The 12523-nt window shown below is 34.6% G+C and overlaps 1 protein-coding gene across 2 annotated transcripts in view; it reads right to left on the reverse strand.

The window, feature by feature from the left end:
• The window catches only part of LOC139685681 (uncharacterized), a 28364-nt gene extending 16389 nt beyond the window's left edge, over positions 1 to 11975 (reverse strand). Inside the window, exons 1-6 of one of the 2 annotated variants that reach the window (XM_071582659.1) lie at positions 11859 to 11975; positions 11562 to 11723; positions 11218 to 11388; positions 10388 to 10673; positions 3762 to 3964; positions 1345 to 1577 (exon numbers count right to left, since the gene is read on the reverse strand). In XM_071582659.1, the coding sequence (XP_071438760.1) occupies positions 1345 to 1577; positions 3762 to 3964; positions 10388 to 10673; positions 11218 to 11388; positions 11562 to 11717 (1049 nt within the window). In that variant the 5' untranslated portion in view covers positions 11718 to 11723; positions 11859 to 11975. Of the gene's footprint in view, positions 1 to 1344; positions 1578 to 3761; positions 3965 to 10387; positions 10674 to 11217; positions 11389 to 11561 lie in introns of both variants that reach the window. The other variant, XM_071582658.1, reaches the window with a different exon arrangement.
• Between the last annotated feature and the right edge of the window lie 548 nt (positions 11976 to 12523).

Raw genomic sequence — 12523 nt, forward strand, 5'->3', positions numbered from 1 at the left:
CAATGGAATTGTTGATAGTTCATTGCTACTATTATAGAAAAATTTGGGGCTCCCACATCAAATTGACTTTTTTAAAGTGGATTTCCTGCTATTTTGCGTGCATTATCTCACATCTTTAAGGGCTTTCGTAAAGTGGTTAAGCACGACTATCGAGCTATGTCATTGCCATCACATATTTATAAATATGCAAATAAGTTGAAAAAAGGGTAACAATTGTCATTATTATAGGTTTGGAGATTATATTTCAATTCTATTATGGATTGCATGATTAAGTACAATCAACATATCATTGCTCTAATTTGAAAAACATGATGTAAAATTTAACTATACAACCCAATAACAGCTTGAAAGTTGAGATACCCTTCTCTGCATTATGCTCATATAAATCTTTCTCGTGGCAATTGCCATTCACACATTCCATTTGATTCATATGTTATGAATTTCTTTAAATCTATCAAATGTGATGGTACATTCAGCGATGCTGGAGCCAAGTACATGCAATTTCAATTTCCAGAGCTGACTGTCAGAAGCATTTATGTTTAAGATCACAAGTTGTTGCCATATCTAGTTCTTTGACCTCCCACACCAAGGGCATAGGTATAATTCCATGGGTAGAAGGGCCATTATCAACTATTTAGAATTAGTGCCACAACAGTCCAACCACAGACATTGTGTGACAAATGCTTCCAAGATTATTACACCAGTGTTTAGATACAAATCATCCTAAATGCTCCATGTGTTACAGTAAGTTTGTTTGGTTATTCTGAAAATTCATCCCTCCCTCTTTTCATCCCTTTCTATCCTGCGATGACTGGTGAAAATTATCTCAGATATCCATTTACCTCTCGGCACTTCCTCTACATTAACTTGGTTCATGACTCAGAGATGTCCTCAGCCATTACTCTGAAGGGGCTTTTAACACAACTCTACTTGGAAAGAGCACCCTATACTATGCTCCAAACCATGAAATACAAAGAGGGCAATTAAAGGCACCATTCCCTTTCCATTTGTCACATACTGTTCCCAGATTAAATTCAGATAATCACCAGCATAGGTTTGGATTGGGGTTGCAGAGGCACTACATAGGCTTGAACACGGGACCCTCTCATCAGGAGCTTGAAATTCACTCTATGCTATTATTCTACAAAGTACTTAAAAAAATGTATGCCAATTAACATGAGTGCTTCATTTCAATAGGATTGTGAGGATTTCAATAAGTTACGAAGAATTTTAAATAATAAAGATGCTAATTATATTTTTTAATAAGGCAGCACAACCTAAACTGACAGAAAAAATATTAACTGTTCATTGCAATGATTTGGAGTCAAACAAATGTGTACTCACGCAGATGCATCTAGAACAACCGTGGCTTGTGGTACCAAAGTACCACCTCCACCAGAAACTGAAGGGATTGTAGAGGCATTTGCTTCAATGGAAACAGTGGCCAAATCTTGTTGGTCTCCTGGCTCTGCTGATATGAATGTTGGTATGTCATGGTGGTGCGTTGCTGTTGCTTCAACTCGTGGGTCACTCACCAGCACATCTTTATATTTAAGCTCAACCATCACCAGGATATCCTTAATAAAATAACAGTTAAAAAATTAGATTATTAGATTACTAGTCAAACTTGAATTTAAGGTAATTAGACACAATACAATGTAATGACAGCATGGAGAAAAACAGTTAAACAAAATTTACAGAGGTCAATGTGCCACTACCCTGAGGATGTAAAGGAAATATTTATAATTTCCGACTAAAAATGGGTTCATCTTTTTCTTGTGAGAAATAATTTAACAGATAAAATAATGACAAGTTTTCTACTGTTTTTTACGAGTTAGATTTTCAACCACCAATTTCCCATGGAGCTATTATCACACTTCAACATATGCAAAAAATGACCGCATTTGAAGAAGAAAAAAGTGCTTTTCCACCTGCTCACACTTCAGTGGTCACTATAGCTACTTCAAATCAAACTGCACTTCAAATTGGTTTACCACTCAACATACTCACACAATTTGGGCCCCAGAGACATTTTCCTGTTTCTTAACCTTTAAGTTTTACTTTGAGTTAAAGTCTTTCCTTAAAGTTTCTCCCTTGCCTTGAAGTTTCACTTCGCTCAATGGGAAGAGATTTTCATCGGACAAGGAGGACATCACATAAGTAAATGCCTATTTTGCGGAGAACATATCAACTACTATTTGGAAGGGTTGAAAAGTTGGAGTATTGCTGGAAAAAGTATATTAACTTAAAAGGAGACTATGTTGAAAAATAAAAATAAATTTGAAGAAGAAATGTCTTATTTATTTGTTTGGTCAGGAATTTTTCAGACTACCCATGTATATATTTTAACAGTTTCACATGCATCCCAGCCACCTATAGGCCAGAAATTCTTCTGAATTGAAGAATCTGGCTAAATGCATATGAAACTACTTTGTCAAGAGATGGACAAATACGGAGGAAAACCCAAGAGGCCTTCATCAATTTTGGATTGATATTTCTCTTTTTTCTTGATCCATGAAAATCAGAAGAAACTATATTTACATCAGGACTCACTACTCCAAATAAACCAAGTATGTAAAATTTTTTAATGAATCAAAATTGGGGCTGTGGTAATCCAGTGGGAAGAGTATCCGACTACTGCCCAGAGGGCCTGGGTTTGATTATTATTGATTCCTGTAAATCCTCATATTAAGAGATGTTATGCCTCTATTTTACTGCAGATTATGTTGACAAATACGTCAGTAAAGTGAATTTTCTTCAACACTCGCACATGGAAACTTGAAAAATAAATTTCCAACTATTGAAGCTTGCATATGGTTACAAAATATCAATGCAGCAAAATATTAGGCACACCCAGATATCCATTACCAGAAGCGACATAACAATTGTCAATCAACAAGGTACTATTTCATAAACAGTGCATAGAAATTTTCCACATAAATTCCAAAACCAAAATTTATGCACCTGTACAACTACTTTGTTCTAATATTTTTATATTTAGTAAACTTATTACAATTTATCATGTACCTATGTGGCCAGGTTCTTCTCACTATTCACAATGATTCAGCTGTGAGACCTGACAAAGAATATCAAAAGTCTGGAATTATGTTAACTAAAATCGACATAAATTTTAGAAAATTACAAATGGCACAATTTATTTAAGTAAAATAGGAGTTCTTCAGACTGCATCCATCTAAGCAAATTTGGTTATTCACTGGGAACAACTGCATATATACTCGTATGCATGTGACAAAGTCACAGGCTCTAAGAGTGTAAATTAGCCATTATGCAAAGCTAAGACTTCATTATTTTGCATACATGCATGTGTTCTTGTACATTTTTTCTGTATACTACAGATTTTTTTGCCCTTGCAAAAACCATTTTATTTTAACCCCCCTCCCCACCACCACCATCCCTACTCTTACTCATCATCCCCTTCCCTAAGCTCAGCTGAGAGCTGACCCTCTGAGGTAAGTCGAAAGACACCTCACTCAAGCTTTTTCCTAGCTATAGGCTTGTCATGCTCCCCCAATTTTCGAGGTATTCAAAAGTCACAACAATATTGTCAGATTTTACAAGAGCATTAGGGTATCATCAAAGGGAATGGCAACAGATCTACTGCAGGAGCATTTCATGAGTTATCATATCCAAAGCTCTTTAAAAAAGTGTTACCCTTGTCAGTACTGTGCAAGCATTATACGATGTGGAGCTGGTTACGATATGATGCTATTCCATATAGAAATTATAGAAATGAGGCCAACCTGGCAATCACCATCTGCCACCTGCTGAGATGATGCTTGTCCTTGAATGGAGTCAACCCTGTGAGCATTTGGTGTATGATTTATGGAGGAATTTCGAATCCCTTCTGCCTTTCCAAGCACAATTACACCATCACTGGATAAATGGGCTGCATGTACTGTCAAAGATGCAGCTGGTGCCACGTCACTCTCAGTTCTACTGGTCCCTGCATGCAGAGGAAAATTTCCTGTTACTCAAATCCTTTCATGCACAAGGGAGCCATTGTCAATTTTCAAAATCTCCATCATTTCAATGAATATTGATAAAACATATGCCAAAACCATTATAGATGTTAATTAGTTGCAGATCTGCCCTTCTCAGAAGAAATATCACATACAATTAACGTCAATTTGGCATTAGTAAAAATTAAAATGTGTCATAGCTGTTCATCATCATGTGAATTTTTACTGCGGATAAGTAAAGCTTTATTAAATTGATTCTGAAGCATGAGAGTCAAATCACACCCTATACCGTTCATTACCAAATTAGGATTATGCACATACCAACTTTCTTGCTTGCCTGATTCCATTATGAGGAAACAGAGCAAATGCATAATATCAAACACAGATAAGAGTGGAACAAGAATAATAATGTTCCAAGAAGATTAGCCATGATTGATATCTAGAGTATTTAACTTCAAAATATCGCATGCCCATTGAATAGATCCATTTACCTTTATGGGCATGTAGCTAAGTCCCAGCCAGACACCCTGGTTGCAAGTGAAGGGCAGAATATGGGTAAAGTTTAAAGAAAAAGAATATTTATTTGGATTTGAACCAACTAGTATGATGACCTCATCAAGCACTTGAGCAGAATTTCCTTTAAAGGCACTCAAATTTTTCTATCCCTGACTTAACTTTGATATGTGTCCGAAAGGAATCCGAGTCCATTTCTTTAAACCAACTCCTTTTTCTTCTTTTGTTTTTAGAAAAAGCACTGCAGCAGCTGGTCCATAGAGCAATTTGGCGCCTATTTATAAAATGTGAAACTTTTCAAACTGATGATTGCTCTTGAGAAAAGTAGGATTTTCAACAAACATAATATAAACCTTCAGCTTAATCTGTTCCAGAATGCTGTAATGTCCCTTTAATACACTTTTTCAGTGATTTTCCAATTATTTGAAAGTTTCCAATGATTTTTTTTCACACACTTCCTAAATCCATTCTCTAGTTCATTTCCTTTGAAAGGGGAAAATATGGCCTTGCACCCATAGCTTGATGTAGACAGCATGGATGAGGAAACACAGGTTGATGAGATTTCAAAGAAGAGCTCTCTGTAGGCAGCTTCCAAAGAGGAGAACAGGGTTTTATCAGGGATTAAACTGTTCCCAGGATTTACTGGGAACAGTGTAAACCCTGATAAAATTAATGACTTCCTAGTCTCTCTTGCAAGTGTGAACCCGACTCTACGAATGATACAATCACAATGCATAATATTTTTACTCACACCACACTCATTGGAGTTTAGAGACTTTTCAAAACCTATTTCCTATTTGACATTAAGAGCTACTGCAATTATTCATCGACTATTACAGCATAAAAACAGCAGCTACATAGAATACTAAATTTATTAAGCACATCATAACATGAGTAACAGACTCTTAATTATGACCCTAATAGTTAAATACTGCATAATTATTGCTTAAAATCCAAATTTACTATTGAAATCTCTTCTTATGTGTGTGGATAGGCCTACTTTGTGGCCATAGATTGAAATAAAGGAAACTATTATTAGCTCTCCATTACACCAACCAGTATAAGTTGATGCTAGAGGTTGGTCGGAATCATTCATTTAAAAAATATACATAATGCTGATAAATGGCAATAGCAACCTCATAAAAGTTTCTCACAGCTTTCACAAACTTTAACAAAGAATACCAGAAAAATGTAAAACGACAGTTATCACATGATTTAACTACCATCACATTACAAGAACTCTAAAGCCACCCCATAGATAATTTAAAAACACACATGACACGTCATGCATCCATTTAGACCTATTTTGAGCCAGTATTACGCACAAACATATGCAGTAAGTAAATTAATGTCAAAACTTATTGTTAAAAATTTTATAAGAAATATTTTTAGAAGCATTATATTTACTTTCGATGACGGACTTGATAACATAATGTTGGTCCCCAACATGGACCTCTTCTACCAACTAAGTGATTAGGATACATATAGGAGTTCAACATATTATTTTCATTTGAAAAGATTTGTGCTCGCAAGCATTGACTTAGATTTTGCTCTTTGATAAATAATAAGATGAGTTTAGAAAAATAAACATTCCTCTGCCCCTAAGTACAGCTTATGCCTGTACCTTGTTTTTACCATCGTAGTACCACTTCACTAGCCTTTCCAACCGGTAAAAATAAATTCTCAAACTTAACTGAAAGGGAGACTGATCCAAATGCTTGTCGCAATTGCTACTTATACAAGCATTGGCACTAATATCAGTCTTTAAATGTGAAGTCATAGATTTATAAAGTGTACACTCACACTATAAAGTGTAACTTACTACATCCAGTAGTCTATCTGCCTGTTCCCTTAGGGAGTTACTACTATTTACCATACCTACTATTAAAATCTGATTGGCAGAATCACCTTAATGAAAGTGACAAGAATTAGTATAAAGTTCATCAAAGAAACTTTATAGGCATCAGATTTAAGCTAACTATATATATCACACTTCATATTGTATATCAACTATGAAGTATCACAAAATTTCAGTTGCAGGCATAATGCCAAAATATATTTGTCACTGAACATCAAATTTAAAACTTATTTACGTAGAAAAAGAGGGAGAAGTGTTCAATCAGTTCAAGAATACTTGCATTTTATACTGAAACTCAAATAATCCAAGAATAGCTGTTCCCTAAATCCCAATGGATGTGCACAGCCAAAGAGTGAATTAAGAGTATGCCTCAATGGAAAAAGCTGTCTTAATTGATAGTTAATTATTGCTTAAGTGAGAAAAATTTTTAATTTGAATAGCTGGAAAAAATCCTCCTTTTCACATCACCTGTTTTCATTAATATTTTAATATACTAAAAATGAAAACAATCTGATTGCCATATACTCAAGCTTCAACTAATATTATTATTGAAAAATGAACCTTTTGAGCATTAATTTGAATAATGGTAAAATTATAAACACTTAAGAGCTTGGTACCTCAGTGCTGGCACCCTCTTATCTGAAATTGTGTTATTATCCAGTTTCTACTCTCGGAAGGGTTAGCTATTTAATAGGGCTTTTTGAAAAGTATAAATACAAAGGTCACAAAATTTTCAAAACGCATTCAATGCCACTGACCATTTTATCAATTCAGTAACCTTGATGCGAACAGGGATAGTGCACAAGATGCAACAATTATGTGTGCGTCCCAAACCTCTTCTTCCCTGTCCAAGAGAGGCTAAATTTTTTTTATTTTGTGAATGGTCCTTTTTATAGGTTATAGTTGTTTCAATATTTTTGTACACTGTCTCATCCTGAAAAAATCAGTGCTTTTGGGAATATCTAAAAATTTTTACAAATCTGAAGTTTACCCTAAATCATTTTCCTTTGGATTTGGCTCACATCCTAGGTCCAAGCAGTTCTTTGTACAAGCAAACTGATAGCTTAATACCTTGAGATGTGAGCAGAAGTAGAGAAATTAGACATGAAAGGGTAGGAAGAAGGGTTTAGGGCAAGTGCAAGTGACCAGTAGAGGTACCAACCAGAGAATACATTTGAGGACAACAGAGCCATTCACTTCTCACATTGTGGGTTCTCATCACTCTCATATACCCCCAATGAGCAGTTTCCATAACCTACATGAGACATTGCATCACATTTAAGTTAGCTATGGAGGATTTTTTTTCAAAATATTTATGAACACTAGCTACCCTATTCCTCATTTTCAGAATTTGAGTTTGCATCCCTTCCAAAACGTGAATACAGGGCTGGCCTCAAAAACACTGAATTTATCTGAAATGCTATTGAGATGATTGTGCCTTTCAGATTGCGCCTCCGCAAACTCCCAAACTTCACTTGTGACAGGTCAGCGTCATCATCATATCACTGCCATTTACTACCGACATAACGACATTTTTCACACTGATGTAATTTTACTCCAGGAAATAATTTATTTACTATTTTAATACTCCAGGAAACATTTATTAAGTGTTTCCAGTGATGCAGCATTAATAGTAAATACAACTTTTCAGACCATTCCAAAAATGTTTTAAAAAATTCTTTTTAATTCAGTCATAAAATTTTACACAAGAGTTACTTTCATTTGGAATTGGTGTTTATGCATCCAGATTTTTTTACACCATTAACTTCTAAATAGTTAATTTTTTACACATCAACACCCACCCCAAAATTTCTCTTAACCGCTTTTGTCATCAAATCCCTCCATCCATGCTTTTTTGCCCTTCCACTCCAGCCCCTTCCCCTTCTGACCCCTCCGTAATGCTAGACTTGTCAAAGCAGAAGACCTTCCTCATACAATTCCCTCAAGACAAAATATCTGGGAGAAAAACTGGGTCATCTAGAAAAGATGCAAGGTGTGCTACAGCAGAGGGATATGTAAAGATACAAAACATTTTTCCCTCGTCTGTGAAGGTAATAGTTTTTAATGATGACTTCCTTGTACCTACCTCTTTTTACAAGCATAATAAATGTAACAACCAAGAATATTAAATGTTACTACTATTATATTTTTGCACAAAGCTTTATAAGAATTGGTAAATAGATTGAGCATTATATTTTTTAATTAGAAAATTGGAGATTCAAACAACCCACAGAGAAATTTGTTAATTTTGGCACTGAATGTGCCTTCTTCACGTGGAGAAGAAATTAACTGAGAGAAGAGTTACTCCTCTTCAACACCTCTCAAAGGCACATGCATTTATGAAAGATAAAAAGACTTTGCAAGAATGTCCCCATTTTGAATTTTTCTTTTTTACTGGTGATTTTGCCTACGTATTTCATTCATTTTTGTTTAGCATGGCATCAATAAAACATGCATATTATTAGATATATTTCTTAAGCAAAAAGTTTTCAAAAGTTTCATCAAAATCTAAATTGTTCATCTATATGAATTCAAAGTAAAATAATAACTCTTAATATTCATGCACATTCTGCGTACACAGCTCAAGTGCTTAAAAATACTTTTCTGTCTATTCCTTTTTCTAATCTTTTATGAATTTACCCATAATAGTTAAGCACTAAAATAATCTGTGGTTATATTGTGGGTGCAGAGATCTGGCACCCTAAATACCAAGCAAAAATTGTAATTGAATTGTGCACATCACTGTAATACGTGATTAAAAATTTCCCAACAAAATGAGAACCCAAGTGCAAATTTTATGTCCTTTTAGGACTTGTAAGGTACCAAATTTCCAGGTCCATAATATTCACCCTGTCTTACCAGGTTTAAAGTTTCAAAAAATATTTGGACTAGAAAGATAAGAATTAAAGAAAGTATTCTGATGTAAACACTTATTACAAAGAAAACTCATTAAAATTAAACAGCTACATGTGTCAACTTTTATTCATTGTAGAATTCCAGAAATCAACATCCCAGGGGCAAACTGCCGTTCTGCTACCATTTTTCCATGTTCTGGAGCATAATTCATGATCAATAGTCTTCTCTCTTACGATCCAATGAAGTTATTATCATTTTAACTTTTTATGAAATGCTTAGTTTCTGTTGTTATTTTGATATTATCAAAATTTGTATCAAAAGTAACCATTTTCTATGCCTTTATGAAACTCACATACTACTAAAGGTTGAATGCCTGTACACTGAAAGAGTTTATCGGGAGAAATAAAATGTATGTATTAGCAGAGGGGCAACATCCTTGTATGCCCAACACGTATTTAGTTCCATGGCAACACTACATATGAGATGAAACAAAATGCCCTACAGTGTATACATTATCAATTTATTTGGAAATTTTTTAGTACTTTTAACAAATTATTAAAATTCTCTTGCTCACTCCTGACTCAAAACGGTGATCTTATCGAAATATGTAATCAAGGCAACCATTTTCTATACCTGATGCAGGTAAAAATATTTAAGCATTTTTCTGACAAATCGACCAGTGCTTACATGTCAAAGTTGAACCCATACACTCCTGGCCTGTAAGATGCAGGCTGATTTTAGACTACATTTTGGAGTAAAAAAAGTCTTGCCTTATGGGCCAGGAAATATGGTAATTTAAATTCTCATTTGATTGTATACAATTCTTTCAATAGGAAATGATAATAGAGCATCAAATTCATTGCTTCAGCCAGTGATAGACAACTGTAAACTGGTTTCCCAGCATCCTTTGCTCTCAACTCAGAAGCAAAGAGCACATCAGCAATTGCTGCATATACAATGTGTTCTAATGCACTTCTCCATCAGAATTTTTCTATTTAATCTAGAGCTTTGACATGATATTTTGACTATTTCCAAATTAAATACCCACTTTCTTATCTGACCACAGATGCAATGAGAGAAGTGATCACAAAAAATAGTAACAACAGCAATTCAAAAGTTAATCCTCCAAGATAAATAGAGGAATGATTAATTAAGGTTAGGTATCTGTCATAACAATTACCTGGAGGTATTGTACCTGGCTCTTGAGAAACTGATGCAGCAATATTATGAGGGGAAGATGACATGAGTCTGTGGTTCTCTTCATCTGCATTTCGACAAGGTGCTTGTGCCTGAGGTAATGGATCTATATCCCAAATTGGAGGAGGCTGTGATGTTTCTGGAAGATACAGATGCCTTTGTAGTGGATCAGGTGCTAGAGGATCTTCATTCATTCGGTGAGATTGTATATGCATGCCTCTGGAAACAGTATCATCCGTAGAGTCAGTCATCGGAGGTGGTGATGCACACTGCAATTTATGATAGAAATTGTAAAATAACATTTCATCATGGTTAGGGTACTGATAAAAAAACATTAATACTTATAAGGACAAATTAAGGACCAGATCAAAACATGAATTACATTTCCGAAAGCCTCCTAACTTATGGCGTGTTCCTTCATATTGAGTATTCAAAGCCCTTAAAATGAAGTGCATGATTAGACAAGAATTGTGGAGTCTGAATACAAACGTCATTAATAATTACTCCGACACGATAAATTCCTATCAATATCCCTCTTCTCAATTTAGAAGTTTGCAATGTAGTTAAAAAAAAAGTACGCCGATGATGCTACTCATGCAAGTTGGTAGGGCATTCATTATTTAAGAATTAAAACCTTTCGGCATTTCGGAAATTTGATCCTTATTTGCAATAACTCTCTACATCTTTTTAATGAAAATGGTAAGTATAGTCATAATTATTTGATTTGATACGAGGTAAAAGAAAATAACTACTGATTGTTTACATCAACAGCAGCTAAATACAAAATAGGTTTAGAAATCTTGAGTGACATACTTGTATGACAATATTATCTGTTGTCTCCTTGTCGCTGGACATTCTCGGATCCAGAGTTGATTCGAATTTATATTCCGCAGCCAAACTTTGCTCTAGTAACCCAAATGAAACATTAAGTTTGGAAACACAGTCTAAGCAGACTTGCTGTGGCTTGTCATCATCTTTCCTTACCTGTAAAAGTAGTCATCTGAATCAGACAAATAATTTAACCAATAAAACTAAAGCCTTATGGCATTAATATTAAGCCTTTATACTTCATGAATACAAACAGCAAAGAAAATAAACAAATTTACTCAATTTGCTGCATTAGGGAAATATTAATGATTGCGCAAATCTTTATTTACCAATATAGGCAAGCATTTCCTAATTTTGAATTCTATTTTATGAAGCTCGCCACTTTCCGGATAAATTGGTAACAAAACATCGGTAACGTTAGCACACAGACGACACACATTGGAACCAAAACCAGATGCACTTCCATGCCAATTAATGGTATGCATTTTGTACTAGACAATAAAAACAATTCAAACTCTATTAATGGCTATCATGCGTTCTTTGACGCTTAAGAACAAAGTTTAACTTCGTATTCCTCATTATTGATTAGAATAGAAATACAACGACAGTAGAGGTATATCAAATACATTTCTGGTAGGAAAGAAAGATCCTTAGAGAAAGTAGCTGCCACTATTGCGTAAAGTTAAAAAAATTGTTTAAAACTGCTTAAAAAGAATTTTCAATTTAGGCATAGTAATTAAATTCCTCTGACACATTAATTTAGCGAGGGCCTAATCGTGGAAAGAGCTCGCGGTCACAATAATTGTCTCTAAGGCAATACCAACATTGCGTTAACGCAGAAGTATCGTGAAAGGAACTTGTACGAGGGAAAAACTACTCTTAATAAGATTAACTCGTCGCAATATCCAAACAATATTTATATAAAGTACGATCAACAGTATAAAATAATTCATAGGAGTTATTATATCACAATGCATTCCCATTGGAGGGTGGCTGCCTTGAATATTTCTATCGAAACTTTCATGTTGGTAAAAAGAGTAAAAAATTGACAACAGTAAATCCCAACCGCTAAAATCAATCAGTTACGACGGTTATGGTATTAAGTCGGTCTTAGATTGTACGTATATTTAGAGACCAGTTCAATTAAATTTGGAGATTCCATCTCTTATTTATTCGAGATATATTGAAAAGGCACTTGCTATTCTAAATTGGCTGAAATCTGTGTTAATTGTAAATCACTACATGTTATTATATATTAGCATTAATTTCACGGGAGAAATAATTGAGGTGG

This window comes from Hetaerina americana, unplaced genomic scaffold, assembly GCF_022747635.1.
Source record: "Hetaerina americana unplaced genomic scaffold, ioHetAmer1.1.p SCAF_12, whole genome shotgun sequence".
In the NCBI taxonomy this organism is placed as follows: Eukaryota; Metazoa; Arthropoda; class Insecta; order Odonata; family Calopterygidae; genus Hetaerina; species Hetaerina americana.